The sequence below is a fragment of the Acyrthosiphon pisum genome, chromosome A2 (genome assembly GCF_005508785.2).
Source record: "Acyrthosiphon pisum isolate AL4f chromosome A2, pea_aphid_22Mar2018_4r6ur, whole genome shotgun sequence".
NCBI lineage: Eukaryota > Metazoa > Arthropoda > Insecta > Hemiptera > Aphididae > Acyrthosiphon > Acyrthosiphon pisum.
In genome coordinates, this window is record NC_042495.1 from 7321446 (window position 1) to 7337555 (window position 16110).

The window sequence follows — 16110 nt, forward strand, 5'->3', positions numbered from 1 at the left end:
ATAAGCTAAAGATTATTTCATAATATTATGTTATACCTATTTATTATATTCTTCAATATACAATATGGGTATAGTACAACATTTTTGTATTTATTGATAATTTGTCCATCAAAATAATCAAAATAGAATAGAAAAAGTCTCTTATTATCTGAGGGTGCACTTTAAACTCGGGGGTGAACACTGAACAAGTCTCCAGCTGAGTACTAGTGGCACCTATAGATGCGCCAGGGCCCACTGTACATAAATAAGATTGTTTTAACAACGCAACCTAGTTGGGTACCAGAAACGGCTATCACACGATTGAGCATAAAACATATTTTTTACGACACGACTGAACAAATTTGTCCGCATATCAAACAATATGGAAATACAAAATAAAACCTTCATCACGGTTGAGCAAAAAAAAAAATTTGCCATATTGCCATTAGCCACAAGTTTGAATACATTAAACAAAAAAAAATACTAATTTAAATAATAACAAAAACATAGGCACTATATCTACATTATATGTATTATATTATGTATTATATAGGGTTTATTACGTACAGGTAGTAATAGTATAATATCTGAATTAAAATGCGTGAATAGCGATTTTATACTTAGGATTTCCTCGAGAAATATTTCCGGGAAAAATAATATTTCGAAAAAAAATTCCATACCACTAATATTTCTTCTTCAAAAAAATAGTTAATTTATACGAATACGACATACATTTAAAATCTAATGACTGACATATTTTAAAATATGAACCTTGAATTAGACTTGTATTATATAGTATTATATTGTATCTAAATATTTAATATATTTTTGAAATCACCAAAAAAGTCTTCTTAAAATATTATCCTACATTATTTTTGCACAAAAACCATTTGTTGTAATTTATGACTAAGTTGAATTAAATATTGAAACATAATGTTATATATATAGGTGAAATGGCCACGGTGCTGTCAAGGCCGCCACAGAGATATAAAAATAATTTTATTTTTTACAAGTGATTAAACAATTAATAAAACAATTAATATTAACTAAAACAGTGGGGGGGGGGCATGACCTCCCTGACACACCCCTTTGGGTGCCTATTGGGTGCTAGGAATATTCCAGAGAATTTCCAGTTGAGATTTCCCGAAATCCAACTCCCGGGAATTCACACGCATCACTAAATACATTTTTTTCAAATTTACAAACTGAAATTTCGTATGCGACCATTAATAATCATAATATATATATATATAACAGTGTATTTTGATTGCTTAAACGTTGCATAATCTTAATGTATTATTAATTTATTTATGTTAAGACTTTGCATCATTTTTTTCTTTTCTTTTCTTTTCTATTATAATATTTTTTTAAGTGATCTCATTCATAAATTAATGTACGTAATATTATAAGAAATTACTTGATTGTATTATTTTATCGGTAAATGTAATAACTCCCTACCTCCAACGCAAGCTTTTAGCTTACAGGAGGTAGGTAATCAAAACTGTACCCATTTGTTAAACTTGTTAATTTGTAACCATTTTTTTTTGATTTATATTAATAAAAAAAAATAATAATAATAATAATACTTGTCTATATATTATGGCAATATATGGCTAGTATAATCTGACCTTTCTTCAGGTCGGCATTTCGCTACGTTGCGTGCGTTTTACGGCCTATATTATATTCTTCGATCTATATTACTTTGATTTGATGATCTATATAATATTTTATATCGAACAAAATAATTTAGTAATATACGTAGGTATTATATAACACCTGAAAATCCGCATGCAGCGTTTGAACACAACGACAATATGACGATCAATGACATTCGATTCAAACGACCATATTATTATATTATATAATTATATCTAATATACGAATTACGAATCGCCATGCACACGTTTCACGGGCGATTAAGCCAAACGTCATCACTAAAGACCGGATTTTTGTGCAGCTAAAATACAAAAATACAAAAATATTTGTACAAAAGTACATTTTTATAAAAAAAACCGAAACGTGCAATTTTGTGCAAAAACCCAAGAACGTGCAATTTTATGCAACATAAAACTGTCTTTAAATTAATCTACATCTCTTGATTTGGATTTGTAGCTTTTTTCAATTGAATTTAGAACACGCCATAAAAAGATGCAATTGCACGGGAATCCGGTCTTTAGTCATCACACATCATTCGTCGATTATATGTCATTACTGTCGGTACCTACAACAATATATATATCGTAGTCACTCGCCGGACAGTCCCTCACATGTACCTTATGTGTGTACGTACGACCACTGTTGGACTGCCCTGGTGCCATACCCGCATGACAGATAAAACCAAAATGTTCGAAATGCACTCGGCTAACCGAAAAAGGTGAAATATACTCTAATCGTACGATGACATAATATAATATAGATATTGCGAGACGTAACTGATTTATTTAGAAATAAACGTGTGTACCTGTATCATATTTTTATTATTTTGAAATAATTGTAACTATAATATGTAGTAGCACTAATAGGTGTATTTTGAATCGTAGCTATTTATTAGTTAACAAAAAAAAACTTTTATAATACTATAAACATTGAAAAACTGATTTTTTTTTAATTTCAAGCCTCTGTTTTACCTATATAAATAATACGTTTTATGTAATGATCGTAACGAGTTCAATAATTATTCTCTGCAGACATTACCTTTTCCGTCCCGAGTGCAATTATTCGTTGTAAATAAGTAAATTTCGACCACCGCACACTGCATGCAAACGCACACTTGATGCCGTCATCAGCACGCAATCGAAAAAGTGATTTTTCTTTTCGCATTAGCTGCCGAGGGACTTAAATAATGGACGCCGATAACCACTACTTTATATTGTTATGTGCATAGTGGTTTGTACGTGCGTATACGATTTTTGGGTCACGCAACCTTTTCAAAAATTGAAAAATTGTCCGTCCACTGTAAGTACACGGCGGCGTGGTAAAACACGCGTCATCGGCTGGACCCGACGACGACACAATAATGTGTTGCCGGTCAGTTTCGGTCGTCGTCGCCGTCGTCTTTGTAATAATATTGTATTATGTACGTCGACAACAATACGCATTACACACTGCGCAGTAATGGAAAGAAAACGTAAAAGTATTATAAACACGTATCGACGACGATTTTATTAGTATATAATATAATGTACATGATATAATATATAATATATATATAGTGTGTATGATATAATATGATATAACACTCGCTGGATCTTTTTTACATACTATTATAATATTAAATTATATGAAAATAATGTACAATGTTTTTTTTTTTGTAAAACTTATCTTTTACTCTTTATAACTACATAATAATGTGCACAATGCGAATTGCGCTGTGCACCTTTAGAAAAAAAAAATGCATAATTAGCGTAAAATTACAATTTTATATAGTTACAATGTATTATAGATATACGCGTTAAGTTTTACTATACCGTTAGACGTTAGTTTTGTATATTTACAATACAATAATAATGATAATATTTGCTAATAATAATAATAATAATGATAATAGTTTAATAATATACAATATTGATATAACATTATGATCGAATAAAAATATATTCTTGCGTAGTTTATATTGCTGCGGATCGGATTCGCCGAGAGAAAACACTGCGATAATATAAATTGCTGTAAGGCGAGGAAAGGGAAAGGGGACGAGTTTGAAAACGGCTCGACGTCTCTTACGCCGATATAATAAAAGCCTCCACCGCTGTAGTTAATGCAGTTAATGCACCCTGCCACACATGGCGTCCATTTGGGACAGTTGACCGAAGTACGGATAGCCAGACTTGGCTTCGCTAGCCGAGTGTGGAGCCAAATTGGAACCAGACCCGTATATGGTGTTGCCGCCGGCAAAGAACCTGCGAAATAAAACATGAAATTACATTTTTGAAATCTAGAGCACATGCAGTGGTTTACTGCACGACATCGACTTGTGATCGAAAGTTTGATAATAATAATAATAATACAAGATTTTGCACCTGGATTTACTGAAATCCCCAACCCACTATTATTTTTTTATTATAAAAATTGTATGCGACATAATTATAGCATCATGTATTAGATCTCTCCTTGAGATGACGCTACACCCGCGAGTTTTGTTTTCGTCTTATAAACGCCGTACAACAAATCTGCGTTTAGAAGTACCCATCATTACCTGAAGTACTACTAGTTTCAAAATAATTTATATAGTAAATTATACAATGCTTAATGCAAATGTTATAGTGAGTTATATAACTGTGTAGAATAACACAATTTTAATATTCACATAGCTACCTTAAATATTTAAAAGTCAATAAAGCCTATACGATGGATTATAATATTGTTATCACTACATTGTATAATGGGTAAATTCACCCAATATTAATATGAACAACACAAATGGCTTCCGCCGCACAGCACAAATTTTGTAAGCTGTACCGCCGAAAACAGATGTTGGTATGCGTGTGTAACATCCTCTTAATGCGATCTTGTGCTTAGTATTTTATTAATAATTATTGGCCAATGCAAAGGATAGTAATATTATTATGTTACAACTTTTTAGGAAAATAAACGGTCCTTGGTGGCTTGATCTAAACCGGACTATCTCAGTGATCATTTTATAAGTATGAGTCGCAAGAGTCGTAGTTATCGTACATTTCTGCAAATTGCACTATTTGCATTCGATGCATTTTATATTTTAATATTATATATTACGATATCAGCGGCGGCGTACACTCATCGCGAAATCATTTTCTCGGCGGACGTATAAAAAAAAACACAGAAATCGGAAAATCGACGATCGCCGCTGCATAATATAATAATATAATATTAATATACACGCAGGTAGGTATAATATACGATATATAATAATATTATAGTCTCGTCAACATCACTGACGCGTGGCGTAATGAATGCGAACCGGAGGGCTTCTGAAGTTCTGAAGAGATAATTTTTATTTTTTGGTTCTAATGAATTACATACATATAGGTATATCGCGCTCCGTGGTCATTATTATTATTATTCCAGCGCTCGGCGATAGGTACACGCGTGTATATACATATAATAATATAATATAGTCGATTTGTAAAAGTCACCGGTTACCCGCGAGACTGCCGCTGCAACAGACCGACTGCCGCAGCATGGGTGGTAATACACACGGAATCTAATGACAAGTGCTTTTCAACTGACCGATCGAAATGAGGGAAAATATTATATTTTGTACATACCTACGCTACAGTATACGCGTGCGCCGTACCTGCAGTACCTACCTATATCTACAAGCGGGACAGAGAGAAACAAAATTTCATTATCTTGATTTATCGGCTTTAATCCATTTCATACGCGGCGGCGGTCCGTAATTTCTCCGGCAAACCATATTAATTTCTGTCCATTACTCACGAGTAGTGGCGGTGACGGCAGTGGCGGCGGCGGCGGCGTTGGTTAAGAAGAGTAGTAAGTAAAAAGGGAATAAAATGAAACAAATCACGGGTAATCTAATTAGAAATTGTTTTATTTAAGTTTAATAATGTAATGACGCCGCCGCCACGGCAACGGACGATAATTGTTTCCGACCCTCGTCGTATCCCCATAATAATATTATATCATTGTACAAGTCAAAACACAGCTCAAGTCTGATTAGATATTTTGTGAATTACACATATTACTCGGTACATAATATAGTGCCGCAGACACATGATGCCCCAACCATCATCATCACTATTTAACAGTGGCGGCTCGACTCCATACCTAGAGGGAATAGAGGGAAAGAACAAAATATAAATCCTTATCGACTAATAATTCTTTGTATTTGATATATAATATATTATATTATAGCTTATAAATATGACCGTATGGGCCCGGGGCCCTCATACAAGCTTGCCCAGTGGGTGACCCACTGTGGATCACATTATACACTATAATATTATCACATTGTATTTATATGTAATATTCTGTAATAAAAAAGAAATTTGGACTAATCAATATTTAGCCGGAAATGTATGAATGTGCAAATAATACAAACAACTGTGATGCTGTTACTCAAGATAGTGGGGGATGACAGTAATAAAAATAAGTCATGATAAAATGATGCAGAACAAATAATGCATCATATAGGTACTAAATTACGTTAATTTGTCGATTAGTTCTATAGAAGTACGAAGAAAATCGGTGTAATGTTCTAATTCTATAAGAATGTATCAAGTCGATTTGCATGGTATTTCTACGGCATACTCATAAGTTATAACATCACATGTACGTGTTTTGTAGTCACTATAATGAAGAAGTATAACATAATTATGTTATGAAGAAACAATATTCTTTGTTTTTGTGTGTTTTATATATTATTTGTCCCAAGAATTTTTAACATAATATACCTATTACCTATACCCTACCAGGGTAACCACCGCAATACCTATAAGAATTTCACAAGCCACAGCTGGATCAGTGTTTATAATATTATTATAATATAATAATTATATATACTTATTGGACATTATAGACCATAACACAAATTACCTATAAAGCAAGTTTGCTCGACAATAGCTACTGTAGGTATAATCCTAAGATAATTTTTTTCTCTGTCCTCGTCTATTTATATAAGATAGGTTACGATGATGTTGTTATAGGTACTCACGAGTAATTGTCCGGGCTCCAAGTAGCGGCGGTTGTCACGTCCTTGTTTGGCTTTGTCCATCCCAACGAATGATGGTCGACCGCCGATCCCTGCGGCGAATACGAAGCGCCACCGTTGTTGTTGTTATTGTTGTGCTGGTGGTGCGCGTGGTGCGGGTGGTGGTACATGGCGTCGGCGGACGTGCCGCCGTTCACGCCACTGCCGACTGGCCCGTAGTTGCAGGACGTCGTCGGATAGTATCCAGTGGCGGCGGTGGCTGTGGGCCACGTACCGTGGGAAGTCCCTGCGGAAGCAAAAACGACGGAAAAAATCAGCGGGGTGAAAAAACTGCGGCGAAGGGGTAGTTGTGTGCGCGACAAATGGCCGGGGTGCACTCGGCGCGGGGTCGAACACATAACGTGTTATACTGTTATATAATATTATATAGGTGACGACGACTAGGGGAGCGTAAAAATGGCATCGTCGCCCTAAACATATAATATACGCATATCCTGTATGAAACGCTTTTTCTCATCCCCCTCTTCACCCCTATAACACATATATATCAACACAGTATTTTATATGACGTACGGACGCGATGATGGCCGCTCGACGCGTATATTATTTTTTATCTTTTTATATTATTATTGTTTATTGTCGCCGTCGTGCGCTTGGGCCGCGAATGGTATCTATTTATATAATATTATTATGTAGATGCACATAACATATTGTAATATATTATATTCGCGCGTATAATTTAATGAAATAACACGTAGGTACGCGCGATTTCGTTTACGGAATTAAATGAGAAATGAAAATCGCACTCACGATGAGCGTCCCCGCGTGTGCGCTTATATTAATATAATACCTACCTATGTATAAATGTGTATACGTGCCCGGACTGTTTCGTATAATTTCCGGCCCGGTTCGTGTTCGGTCGTACTATATATACGTATAGGTACCTATATATGCGTATGATCGCGAGTTCACCTCTCGCGCTGGCCCGAACACGGTTATTATTACGGCGGCGGCGGCGGCGGTACACGTCGAAATTACGGCCAAACTTCAAAGAGTATAAAATATATAATATTATACCCATTAAAACATTACCGCGGTGTGTATTAATCGTCGCGCACCGTGTAATTTCCGTGATGGCCGCTCGCGCCCGCGCAGTATATTACCGGTATATAATACCTGTATACAAGCGTCATATTTTTCCCGAGTGTGTGTGTGTGTGTATTAGACTCAGACTTAATTATTATTATTATTGTTGCTCTATTAAAATTAACTGAATGTGCACTAGTTGTGCAGTTATAATTTATATCGCCGAGCGGTGTTATGCGAAATTGTGCATCGCGTACATATTTTATTTGCTTTTATTTTTTGGTTTGCACGACGCGTGTTTGTTTTGACGTAAAAATTAATGAGGATTTTATTATTTTAAATTGTTAAGTGGGTAAGTACATATTTTCAAATCATACAAAACTTAAGCGCGTCATCAATGCCTACATCATCACGCACAATACACGATCTGTTTACAAGATAAATACCTATGCCATAGGATATTAATATAATATTATCATCTGCGGTCATGAATTCTATCTTAACACTGCCACTGCAGCGATGATTGAAATCTCAAATCAATGTCTTAATTTCTAAACAGTTTATCACTGCGATAAATGTGTGCCTCAAAAACGTTCGATGTATCGGTCGAAACGGGATCAAATTAATTTATGTAGGTATTGCCTATAATCTATAATAGAAAAAATTATAGAAACGCAACATTTATATTGTAGTAGGACTCTGTATAATAATACCGCCGAGGAAAATATAAAATCGCGCTCAGTGTGCTTACCTTGGGGCGAATTGAAGTTTGACGCGGTGGTGGTCGAGTGATGGTCGTGGCCACCATACTGGCCGTGAGCTCCGTGTTGGCCGCTGGACGCGGACTGGAACGAGCCGGCCGAGAGGCTCACAACCGCCGCGGCCGGGTTGAACGCTGCCGCTGCCGCGGCGTTCATGTGCTGGTGCGTGCCCATCTGCTTGCGGAGACGAGCCCGGCGATTGCTGAACCACACTTGCACCCTGGCCTCGGTGAGTTTGGTTCTGGAGACAGAAAATTAAACAGAACCGCGGTTAGGTAAGTACCGATATACAAACTATATAATATATATAGTTTGTGAGATTTTAATCGGATAAATAATCCGAAATGTTAGAAAGTGTGGACGCGCAACATAATATTAAAATACAGTCGCAGCAGCCGCAGTCCAGGAAGACGATTCGGTCGGAATTTCACACGTTATATGTATACTTATATATTCACAGTCTAGGTTAGGCACGCGCGTTACTGACCTCCACTCATCTGCAGTATGATACGTCCGAACTACGTATGCGTAATAATAATTATCACAATAGGTAAGTCGTAATGACAATGGCGGAAAAAAAAACACAATTAGCGACACGTTTCTCGACACCGGAAAAACACGAGTTGGACATGACGTGCAGTGTCTGTCTGTGTGCGAAATAATTGCCATTTGAAAGTTTTCACGAACCCCGAAAACCCTGGAAAGACCTCGGTCGCACGCCGTGACCTTTGTGTCGTCGTCGTATTTTACAAGCAGCCGAACATAATATACAGAGGGCCGATCGTGAGATAGTCGCGGTGGTGGCGGCGGCGGCGGCGGTTATGATAATATTCACTTTCACTGAGACGCGTCAGCCGGCAATTACCACCGCGCACACACTGCATATATGACGTATATGTATTATAATAACATGTGCCTAATAGATACCCTCCGAGAACAGTTTCGACGAATCACCAGTACGCCCCTTATTATTCGGTTTATTTCATTACGTTCCCCTTTTCTCGGTGCGTTTAAAATAATACAGGGTTATAATTTTAGGTATAAGGTATAACGTGATGTATGCTGAGCGATGCCGTGATGTTGGCACCAAGAATTTCGCCGGCCCTCGTCACCACCATTATATTTTATGCACTCCTATTTTTGTGTCTAAGGCTTTGAATATACTAGTTTGGTTTATGGACTGGTCTGATCAGAATAATTTTAAGTTAAATGTTTTAGTAGACCCCCAAAGTTGAATGACATAGGTCATTAAAATACGAATTAATCATCTCTATATGTATCTATAAAGAAAGTGAAATCCTAATTTATAAACATCGAATTTTTTAGACAAATATTTCGTTTCAGACAATAAAATTCGAAATATACATAGATACATCAGGTCACCGCGTTGATTAACCAAATTTTCATACTAACATGGTTATGTTTCCGACAAACATAAGGATAAACACATCAAAGCCAATATAAATATAAAAGTTAGAACTGCCGTATTACCTCATACCGAACAAAAAAATGCATACTTTCGTGCTTATAGAATCATCTATACAACGTTGAATATCATATGATATTATTTAGTAAAAAAGTCTTACTTTTGAGCCAGCTCTTCTCTGGTGTACACATCTGGGTACTGGGACTTGTGGAAGGCGCGTTCCAAGTCTTCGAGTTGCTCGCCGGTAAACGTGGTTCGGCTCCGACGCTGTTTGCGTTTCAAGTGGAAACCCGGTTCCGATTCAGTGTCAGAGTCGTCAGCGCTGCTAGGACCTTTGAACAGAACCGAAAAAGACGAGTTTTAATAATCGTACACACATTGTGACTTTCGCTCGGTTATAACAGTTTATTATAAAATGTTCGTATTTTTGTAGATTTGTGTACAATATAATTTCACGCCGTTGCTTTCGTGCGAACATCGTTGTATTTGATGGCTTACACAAGTACCTACCAAATCGAGACAGTATAAGGAAATAATTACTATCGTATAAATTAAAGCTAATCTGACAAAGTGACAAATATATTATAATTTATAAGGTGATATATTATTTCCTACTTGAGTCAATATTTTTGACGATTTGAAGTAACTATATAAATAATACACCTAATAATAAGTATCAATTATGTGGTAAGTACCTACATTGTTTAATATGCATTTTTTATTTGTATCACTTTTGTGATATGAAAATATAGGTAATTACTATTATATTATAAAATTTAATTTTTCGCACAAATGGTATGTTCTTTCAATAATATCTGTGACACTTCTGTGCATAATGTAGCACGTCTCATTACACCTTATGGTATACCCAGTACCATTGTTTCGGTGTAGGGTCACCTTGTAAATTATGTATATAGTGCATATATTGTGGGTAACAGGGAGTAGGGACCTATTACCACAGAATTTCCACGTACCCATACTAAATCTGAGTGTATTTCCTACCGGCTATGACGATCTGCGTGCTACCTGCAAAATGCCGAAATGCCATCACGCTATATGTCCAATGTGCATTTTGCATAATATTATATTATGTACGAATAACCTATGTGGAACCGACTGGACATATAATATATATTTTATAGCTGGACCTTGCGTAGGCATACAACGCGTATTGTATAGGTATGCACATTTAGTATTCACGAATTATTAGTATACGTGCATACCACATATTATGCGCCCATTACGAATATAACGAACGAATGAACCATCGCCATAAATACTATATACTCGTAATATTTTACACAGCCCGTACGGACGTGATATTATCATAATATTTCGTGTGTTTGTATTATAGGCAGGTACTAGGTAGGTAGGTAGGTAGGTAGGTATACGAGAAATCTCCGGACCCATAATATATTATATGCGATATGCAAATGATAATAAGCCCGCGAGTTGATTGATTCCACGTCTCGCTGTTTGACAGTGTTAACAAATACCGTACGTTCAATCACGCGTCGCCAGCAGTGTATTATAATAATAATTATTAATATAATATTATTATTGTTACCGATATACCTACCTCTATTCCCGCATTTTAGAACGATCGCGAGCTCGCGCACCGCCGTCCGGGAAATCATTTAACCTCATCTAACGCGCTCCGGGCGCAAAACTATACGGTCGCTGTATGTACGTCGCGTTGGTATGATATTCAGTGCATGTATGTTTGTGTGTGTGTGTGTGAGTGTGTGGATGTGTGAGTGTGTGTGTAACGGGTATCCTCTCTTTTACCCGTTTTCGAGTAATTACCCAACCCCAAGCCGAGTCCGGTTCCGCAGCGCGCGTCTTATCTACGAGAACGATTTACATAATAACCGATGTCGAGTATACCGGCCCATACCACCTATATAATATTATGTTATAATAATATTGTAATACTAAATACTAATGGTAATAAAAAAAAATGAAAAAAATCGAAAAAATCTCAACCACCGAATCTATTATTAAAGATGATACCGCCAAGTGTTGGGCGGCTCGAAATCGTTGAAATCGTAAATGTGCGTGTGATGTGTATATAATATTGTCCGGTCGGCAATAAGCCGCTGAGGCTCAGATATGCTGCAGCGTATATTATTATTATTATTATTAGGTATATTATTATTAGGTAAGTATTCACACAGCGCGCGCGTCGCCGCCACAAAACGACTGCCGAGTACAAAGCGACTTATAATATAATATAGGCCACGACCGCGAGTTTCGATTGATTTATCTCGATTCAGACTCGTTGGCAGATATTTGTCCGAATTGTTGAATTGACATTTTTCCCTTGAACGGAGCTTTAACCTTCAATTTACATTTTGACCCCCTACAAACATGTATACTGTATAGCCATATGGGTAAAGTAAATAAATAAATATTTAATGACAATAATATGTTTATTTAAATGTTAATATTACGCTATAAATCTTTATTAATATCGCGTAAGACGTGTCGTATATAGAAGGAATAAATCTTCCCGGGAGGACTTAAGCCCTCTCCCCAAGTCTCTCACCCACTATTATACGCCTGTATATTTTTTGATATGTCACTCGGACTCGTGTTGTACGCGTCGTTGCCATTCGTATAATCGTGGATAACAAAATATCATATTTTGCACGGATGATAATAATATATAACAATCTTAAAACGGTTTTTAGTCACAACAACGGCGTGGTGTGGGCGACTGTATAGTAATAAATATATAATGTTTATCAGGTAGGTACCTATCTACACGTCGCACGGGGAAAACGTTATTATTATTGTTTTTATTCAGAGAGAACTCGTACGTTGCCGCCGCCGCCCACGCGCCAGAGATAAGGTCGATGCATGAGAAATACTAATAATTATTGTTATAAACAATTTGAGCGCAGTGTACACCGCCAATAATAATTAACATAATATTATAGGTAGATATACCTAAAAATCGGAGGCGGATTACGAACGAAATAAAAAATTCTACTGATAAATTGTTATCGGCGTCATATCGGGCCCGCGACGATGATATCTATTTAAAATGTATATAATATAGTTAATGTAGCACCATAATAATGTACGTACACGCAGATAAGTCTCACCGCTGCTCCAGCAATCGTCGTCGTTCGCGAATATAGGTACGTACCTACTTTTATGATAAAACACAAAAATCTAAATTCGTTTGTGTTTTTCCCGCACAATATTATTATTTCGCGAGATTGTACGATCGTCGTTGTTAGTCATCGTTAAATAACGCAGTTGATGCACACACGAGAATATGAGCGCGAGCGTATTATTAATATAAAAGCAGTCGTCAATTGCTTCGGTCGAACATAGGTAAGTATAGGTACTTACTATATAGATATAACCCAGCATTCATATTTTAAACTGTGCGAGGCTTAAATAACGCGACTATCGGCGGAACTATACAAAAATTACTGGTTTGGTATGGTTTAAAATTTTTTTTTTTAAACAAGTTTGTAAATAGTTAGTCCGTTATGCACAGTTGCACTGATTTTGTATACTACTTTAGCCAGGTATAATATACAAGGTGATCGATTTAAATGTCTATATTCATTATTCTGAAAAGTCTTTTATTTACAGAGTAGAGTATAACGAGTATAGACGCGTACTTGGTCTAGAGCTCTGCTCATCTAATCTTTAATTAATTAATTAATCGTTCAAATCGATTACCTAACTACTCCAAAAAATATTCTTTCTAGGGTTAAGAATATGAAACTGAAAATGTTGTCGTTGAAAAAAGTAAAAAATTTAACATTTATTACTAAAAGAAATTGCAAAAAATATAATTTTATTTATAAATAATTATTATTGTAGTTTTGCAATGACATCAAATTATGTAAGAAAACAATTTTCAAAAAAAGTAAAAACTTTTTGAAATAGTGATTATATAATATTATAGACACTGACGAATATAATATCTACATAATACATATATGAATTACCTAGTATAAATAATATAATATGCATTTATAAGATCAACAGATTATTATCATTGTATTATTATGATTGATTACTATTGAATACCTATATGGCTATATACATAATTTATTTACAGTGAAGCAGGTCCATTATTTTAGAGTTTAATCGACATTGGCTTCCGTTAATTATTATTATGATCATTATCCGTGAATAATGATGGCATGTCAATTTATACTGTTGAAGCACATGTGATATAAATTCATTTTTGACACGTGTTTTGGGGCGGAAAAAAGCACTATATTTTACTTTTTTTTTGACCGCAGTCGAAAGCGTCGCTACAATTTATAGTGATAATTCATAAGCGTGATAAACAATCGTAGACTAAAATTTAAAAAAAACTATATATACGCGCAATGCATTATTATAATTTATGATATAATATAGCCTGCAATATTATAAATAGTTAAATAAGAAATCACGATTCAGAAATATTACGCGCTAGGTAGATACGATTGAAAAAAAAACGGATGTTTATTGTTTATAGTAGGTATACACAGGTGCACATATTTATTTACGAGGAGAGCAACGATTTAATCTGGTGGGGTATTATTTTTTCAGACATTATAATATTATGTTAATATAAATAATATACCGACAAAGATTTTCGTTTTATTTTTTTTCAATAAAACACTTCATGTGCGAGACACGCCTTTTCTCCAAGGTGGTAAATTTTCAAATTTTTTTCACGGGCTTATCGTGGCAGAGGAAAATAAACAACAATACCGTATTATAGTGTATTTGAATAATATATAAATTGTATCATCACCAACGAATAACAGAGTACCTACATAATATATAATAATATATGCCTAACAGCAACCGAGCTTCGCCTGCTTTACAATCCGATAAAAGCGCCGTGTACCTACCTATTCGGCGGTGGGTAGCGATTAAACTGGGCTAATAACTCGCGAGTGTGTTGGCGAGTTGACATTAAATCCAATATGTAAAAAAAATAAAATAGTAATATTAATAATATAAGGTGTGCGGGTCAGCCAGCTTTGAAGGAGAAAAATCCATTTTTAAATTACGGCGAATTAAACGGGTTTTACGTGTCGGCAAGCCTTTTACATTAGGGGACACCCCGCGGAGACGGGTTCTTCTGAAGCTGCCGATGTCCGTTGATATAAAAAAATTATAAACGTCACGTTTACTAAAAAACTCGAGTCGTTCTCGTTCGATTTTCATTACATAATTATAATAATATCTAACTGCAGTCGTTGCTATGTATTATTGTTATTAGACGAATCCGAATAACGCGTTAACATAATATTATAATATACTATGATGATAATAATACCATGTTAAGACTATATTAAAAAAAAAACAATTCCCAAAATATAACATAATATATATATATGACATAGGTACGTTCGTATATATAAGGCGCACCTGAACATCGAAGGCGACAGAGTACAATATATATATCTTACGTAGGTATATACCTAATAATGTTAAAGCAGCATTATAGTAGTAGCCGCGGCCGGTGTATTATAATATATTATGGTCGTAAACGCCCGTGTTCGACCACCCCGCGTATAGGTGATAAATATTGTACGACCGTGAATTTTTTTTTTTTTGTAGAAAAGTGTTAACTAAAACCCCTGTGGTAGCCAAACCCTTGGTGGTCGCCGCCGTGCGATTCTCACACGCACTTCACGCGAGGCGGCGGACACGCCTTTCGCTATTCATAATAATATATTATAGTATTATGCACATTATTCTTTCACCGCTTTCTTCGCCCCTTTTCTTATTTTTTTTTTCGTAGTCCGTTCTCGACAATGGTTTTTATATCCTTTCGGCTAACGGTATTCCCTACGGTAGCCATCAAGTAGCCAAAGCGTATACCTACCCATATATATATATATATACATATGAGTACTTATGATATAACGCGCGCACATCTCACGGCGGTGGCGGAGGCAATAGAGTTGAGACGTAACAATAATCGGCGAGGGTGGACGTTTAGGTAGTTTTTTTCCTTCTTCCCTTTAAAACCCGTTATTTACACATTCATCTTGTCCGCAGGTAGGTAATACCTACTCAGCGCGCGTGTTTTGTGCGTGCGGTTTGTGGTGATGTGTAATATATTATATATAGGTACAGATTATATACAAGTATACGCAACAGAATATAATAATGTACACGAGCATATAGGTCATTGTTTGAGACTTACCCAAAATACCGTCAATTGAATGGTTTTT

General features: G+C 35.7%; 1 protein-coding gene across 2 annotated transcripts in view; it reads right to left on the minus strand.

Annotated features, from left to right (window-relative positions):
- Nucleotides 1–3668: 3668 nt before the first annotated feature.
- LOC100163852 (protein gooseberry) overlaps nt 3669–16110 on the minus strand; it is a 17455-nt gene continuing 5013 nt past the window's right edge. For both annotated transcript variants that reach the window (XM_008185746.3, XM_001942939.5), the window contains exons 4-7: nt 10059–10230; nt 8463–8713; nt 6629–6911; nt 3669–3875 (exon numbers count right to left, since the gene is read on the minus strand). In XM_008185746.3, the coding sequence (XP_008183968.1) occupies nt 3740–3875; nt 6629–6911; nt 8463–8713; nt 10059–10230 (842 nt within the window). In that variant the 3' untranslated portion in view covers nt 3669–3739. The remainder of the gene's footprint in view (nt 3876–6628; nt 6912–8462; nt 8714–10058; nt 10231–16110) is intronic.